General features: G+C 34.7%; 1 protein-coding gene across 1 annotated transcript; it reads left to right on the plus strand.

The window, feature by feature from the left end:
- Window positions 1–472: 472 nt before the first annotated feature.
- LOC137814018 (glycerol-3-phosphate dehydrogenase [NAD(+)] GPDHC1, cytosolic) lies at window positions 473–4,987 on the plus strand. The gene is made up of 5 exons (XM_068616536.1): window positions 473–1,664; window positions 2,812–3,033; window positions 3,465–3,712; window positions 4,220–4,359; window positions 4,527–4,987. The coding sequence occupies exons 1-5, from the start codon at window positions 1,016–1,018 to the stop codon at window positions 4,648–4,650; spliced, it is 1,383 nt and encodes a 460-aa protein (XP_068472637.1). The 5' UTR covers window positions 473–1,015; the 3' UTR covers window positions 4,651–4,987.
- Window positions 4,988–5,355: the final 368 nt, after the last annotated feature.

The raw sequence follows: 5,355 nt of genomic DNA on the forward strand, positions 1-5,355 counted from the left end.
GCGTTAATGTTTACTACTTAATTTTGTTTTGAGCAACTTTGTCTTGAATAAAACCAAAAAATAATTTTTATCTTATTTTTTTAGTCTTAATTTAGTTCCATAAATTGATCATTCTGTTGATTTTTTATATTAGTAGTATTAATTTCAATTGATGTGACAAACATTTAACATTTTTTATATATTTATACGTGCTATTAAGTTGACTAGATTAGTATAATAAACTAATAGAAAAACTAATTAGATCTAGCGTATTAATTTCGAGATATTTAAGTACTTTTTATTTTTAAAAAGTATAGGATAAACTAAAATGTATTTTGGTGTAATTTCTATTACAAATTTTATTTTTGATATGTTATTTGGTTTTAGTGTACAAGTTGTAGCAATAGAAAGGTAGGAATGAAAAAAAAAAAAAAAAAAGTGGGGTCATGAGATGAATGAGTTGAAGTAAATCAACCCAGCAGTGTAGGACCATAAGTTTGTAGTTACCAGCACGAAAGTTTGGTTTTATATTGACACAACCGCGTCTTATAGTTGGGTAGATCAACTAACAAGAGACGGAGAAAACAAAGTTTGATGGTGTTTGGTTTTTTTCCCCTTCCCTCATACCTATTCTCTTGGCTTCCCACGTGCCATTCTTCAAAACTAGAAGAAAAATTGAAGAGCACTACTTTGTGTCTATGTGTGTATATAAGTAAGCAAGGTTTCATGCATTGCATGCTTCAATTAATTTTAGAGTAGGATAGGCTTAATTTTCTGGTTAGAAAATTTTGCTCAGACCAAAATTAATGTTCAGCTTTGGTCAAGCAACACCCACCAAAAGGATTTGATTTTCCATTGCTGTATGTTTTGCTAAGTCAATTCTTATGGTAAATAGAAAAGTATTCATTGGTCGGTAAGGGGAAAGTGGGTGCATAAGATTGAGGTTATATAAGAGTCTGAGTTATTGAAGTTCATAAGTCATCCCTGGTTGTTTTTTCAAGACTTGTTGGTCCTATAGAGCATAGAGGGAAGCATAATGGGAGTGGTTCATAATGCATACTCAAATGGAAGTGTTGGTGGTCAGAATTGTAATGGGGTGGAGGAGAAGCTTGATGATTTGAGGAGGCTCATTGGGAAAGCTGATGGTGATCCTCTGAGAATTGTGAGTGTTGGAGCTGGTGCTTGGGGCAGTGTTTTTGCAGCTTTGCTACAAGACACTTATGGGCAATTCAGGGACAAGATACAGATCAGGATATGGAGAAGAGCAGGAAGGGCAGTGGATAGAGGCACTGCTGAACATCTCTTTGAGGTCATCAACTCAAGGGAAGATGTGTTGAGGAGGTTGATCAGGCGTTGTGCATATCTGAAATATGTGGAGGCAAGGCTTGGTGACAGGACCCTCTTTGCTGATGAAATTCTCAAAGATGGTTTTTGCTTGAACATGATTGATACCCCACTTTGTCCTTTGAAGGTGGTCACAAACTTGCAGGAAGCTGTTTGGGATGCTGATATTGTGGTCAATGGTTTGCCTTCTACAGAAACACGTGAGATCTTTGAAGAGATTAGTAAGTATTGGAACGAGAGAATCACAGTGCCTATAATTATCTCTTTGTCAAAGGGTATAGAGGCTGCATTGGACCCTCTGCCACATATTATTACTCCCACAAAGATGATTAACCAAGCAAGTAAGACCCTTTCTTTGTTACCTTTTCTCTGTACATTTTTTACTTCTTTCTAATGAGTAAAAAATAAGTATCTGCATCATGCCTTTGCCAGGATGAATAACCAAAAACAGTGTGATGCTTACATTTTGGTCACTTGTTCTAATTTAGTGTGCCTTCAAAGAGTTGTGGGAACTAAATTAATTAATTATCTATCAATGTTATAATTGATCATGTGAAACAAAGTTTTATATTTGAATATGTTAGGTAAAAAGTGGTTCTAAGATAGGTTATTTTGATTGACTTATTTAATATAACATTTTATAACAAAATTAGAAAAAGGGTAAGAAGTTAGTCGAAGTAATTACAAAATTAGTTGTATTTATAAAACGAACACATTTGAATAGTAACACCAGCAATGTTTTCTATCAAGCAGATATAATCTTGAAGAAGAATCTAATCCAAACATGCTTCATTATCAGTGAGAACTCAGCAATTTATGGGAATGAATCATCTCATGAAATCTTGATGAGGAATAAAATAACTGTAATGTTTAATTTTCCTTTTAAGCCTACAAATTAAAGTTGCTCAGAATCTTCAATTTTTAGTAAATTAAGTTGATGCTGCAATTAGTATGGTTGAGAGAAATAGAAGGGATGATACAAGTCGTTTGTATGAAGGTGAAGATGAGTGGAAGCAACACCTTTATACGTGTCAGGATCTCATTATTATTTTATTTTTTTACTTCCGATATGAAACATCTACAAATATGCGTTTTTTGTATGCTTAATGAGTAACTTCTATCTTTTTAGTCAGTATTGTTATAGTTAATCTTTCATGTTAGTAACTATGAAATTTTATCAATAATCTTGGGAGTTGTTCTTAACACATTCAATTTACAAAGTCTATATTGTTCATATTCATGCCGAGCATGTTACAGATCAATTGTGATAATTCTCTTGCCGAATTACATCTATTTTTAACCCAGAATTTGATGCTAAGCAAAAAAATTCATGCTAAGTTATTACTTCACATCCTTGTTTTCTAGCAGTTACTCTTTTTTTCCTTCATCTGATATTGTATTATCATAGGTCATAGCCTTCTTTCTTACTATGCAATAATATTTGAGTTCTTCACTGATTCACTACTCTCTGCACTGCAAACTTGACAGCTAGAGTGCCAATGGAGAACATACTCTATCTTGGGGGTCCAAATATTGCCTCAGAAATCTACAACAAGGAGTATGCCAATGCAAGAATATGTGGAGCCGAGAAATGGAGAAAACATCTGGCCAAGTTTTTACGACAGCCACAATTTATTGTCTGGGATAACAGTGACCTTGTCACACATGAGGTCATGGGTGGTTTGAAAAACGTCTATGCAATTGGAGCTGGTAAGTTTCTAATCATAATTGTTATCACTTTACATCTAATATCAAACTGGAAGTAGTCCATATCATCATGTTTTGGTTCGTGTAATGTTGTCTATTTGACAAGTTGCTTCTCTTCCTATTTCACACATACTAATGCACATTATCTCAAAAAGATTCTACAATCTAAAGAAAATAGAAAAGGAAGCATCAATGACAAATAGTCATACGATTTTTTCCATGCATGGAACATATCTAGGTATATAGATTAAGTTTCATGATACAAATCAAGGCATTTATGTGTTTTCACATGCTGTAGAGACTAGCTCTAGTTGGCATTAACTTGGAAAAGAAAAGGGTTTAACTGCCTCATTTTATAATAAGAATTCCCATGTCCTACACTTGCTTTCTGATCTGCAATCTATATATCCTGTTTTCATTTTTAATATTGTCAGGAATGGTAGCTGCCCTTACCAATGAGAGTGCCACAAGCAAATCTGTGTACTTTGCACACTGCACATCAGAAATGATATTCATCACTCACTTGTTGGCTGAAGAACCTGAGAAACTTGCAGGCCCCTTACTGGCTGACACTTATGTAACCTTGTTGAAAGGCCGTAACGCTTGGTATGGTCAAATGTTGGCTAAGGGTCAATTAAGACCAGACATGGGTGACAGCATTAGTGGCAAAGGAATGATTCAGGTATATTTTGTAATTTTTTTCTTGTCCTAGTTTCTTCCAAACTCATGCTACGTTCTTGAGGAGTTCCAATTGCATCTTTAAAATGTGAAAGTTCAATAATTACATACATATAAAAATGATAACGCACCACAGATAATTTAGCAGCATCCTGTGCCAGGGGTTGCTGGTTTGCATCATTGCACTTGTATTCATAGTTTAGTAGGAGTGTTTGTTTTTAACTCGTTAGGACAAAACACAACACAACAACGCTATGTATGTATATGCTTCATTTTCAAAGGTTTATGTGGTTATTCTTAGATGGGTTGATGAATATGATGTTCCAATTTTTACTTGACATAAGCCACACTTTTCACTTCTTGTCCTCATAGATGCCACACCAGAGTTGGAACTAATATCATTTACATAAGAAATAGAAATCATCCTTGTGTATTTCTCCTGAGTCATGTTTTTTCCTTCAATCAAATTCCAATAACTAAACAAAATGCTATCCCTTCCATTTATTTCCAGGGTGTGTCTGCAGTGGAAGCATTCTTTGAACTTCTGAGCCAATCTAGCCTGAATGTGTTGCATCCTGAAGAAAACAAGCCTGTTGCTCCTGTGGAGCTTTGTCCCATCTTGAAGACACTCTACAAAATTTTGATATCAAGGTAAAATCCTGCAATGATTGACTCAAGCCTTGGTAGTCTGTTTTCTTACATTATGCTAGTTAGCTTTGAACATTCCCAACTCCAAGTACTATATTTGCTAATCTCTATCATCTTGCCAACTTACGAAATAAGTTTGAATTGCTTGTGGTGCTTGATGTATTTCTCAGGGAACAATCATCACAAGCTATTCTAAAAGCATTGAGGGATGAAAATTTGAATGATCCTCGCGAACGAATTGAGATTGCACAAAGCCATGTTTTCTACAAGCCTTCACTTCTTGGACAGTCCTGATTGTTTTCTCTTTGGCAAAAGCCAATGTGGAGGCAACCATATATGGGAAGCACTTGTGGAAGGGAATATTTTCATGAGCATGAATGTATTGTTTCTGAAGGATTTTGCTTTACAAAGTTGCATGTATATATGTTCAAATATAATCCCCTATGCAATTCTACTGATTTGTCCCAAAAACACTACACTTACCCAACAAGAGTTTATCTTTATGGACCAAACTTAGCTGAGAATTCACTACTGCCTAATGGGCACTGCAACATTGTGGCCAAAATGAGAGAAACACTGTTTTTGGATTATTTTTATTTTTGATTAATGGAATGGAATGGAAGGAATGAAACAGAGGTTGCTTTCTTCTTGTTTGGAAGATTAATTTGGGAAAGGAGTAGAACCAAATTTTGTTTAGAGGTTAAATTATGCCTTGAATGGAATGTAATATGTTTACTTTATTTCTCCAAATTCCACCTCAATTTTGGATTACCAAAATTGTATATTTGAGGAGAACAACCCTTGGGTTCCTTTCCCTTCCCATGCATTTTCAAACCCCAAACAAGAGGATTATTCCCCTTCCTGTGTGAATCTGAAATATTTAAGCATTTGTTTTAGCTTATACTTTATCTTTTGAAGTGCATCATTCACTTTAAATGTGTGTACGAGAGAGAACCATTTCTATTAAAAAGAAAGAAAAGATAACATTAAGAGAATAGT

This window comes from Phaseolus vulgaris, chromosome 1, assembly GCF_000499845.2.
Source record: "Phaseolus vulgaris cultivar G19833 chromosome 1, P. vulgaris v2.0, whole genome shotgun sequence".
Taxonomy (NCBI): Eukaryota; Viridiplantae; Streptophyta; class Magnoliopsida; order Fabales; family Fabaceae; genus Phaseolus; species Phaseolus vulgaris.

Bases quoted from the DNA above. Each gene is read 5' to 3' on its own strand.
- LOC137814018 (XM_068616536.1), top strand. From the start codon at position 1,016: ATGGGAGTGGTTCATAATGCATACTCAAATGGAAGTGTTGGTGGTCAG. The intron at 1,665-2,811 runs GTAAGACCCTTT...CAAACTTGACAG, and splicing joins AAAGATGATTAACCAAGCAA to CTAGAGTGCCAATGGAGAAC. The intron at 3,713-4,219 runs GTATATTTTGTA...ATTTATTTCCAG, and splicing joins GTGGCAAAGGAATGATTCAG to GGTGTGTCTGCAGTGGAAGC.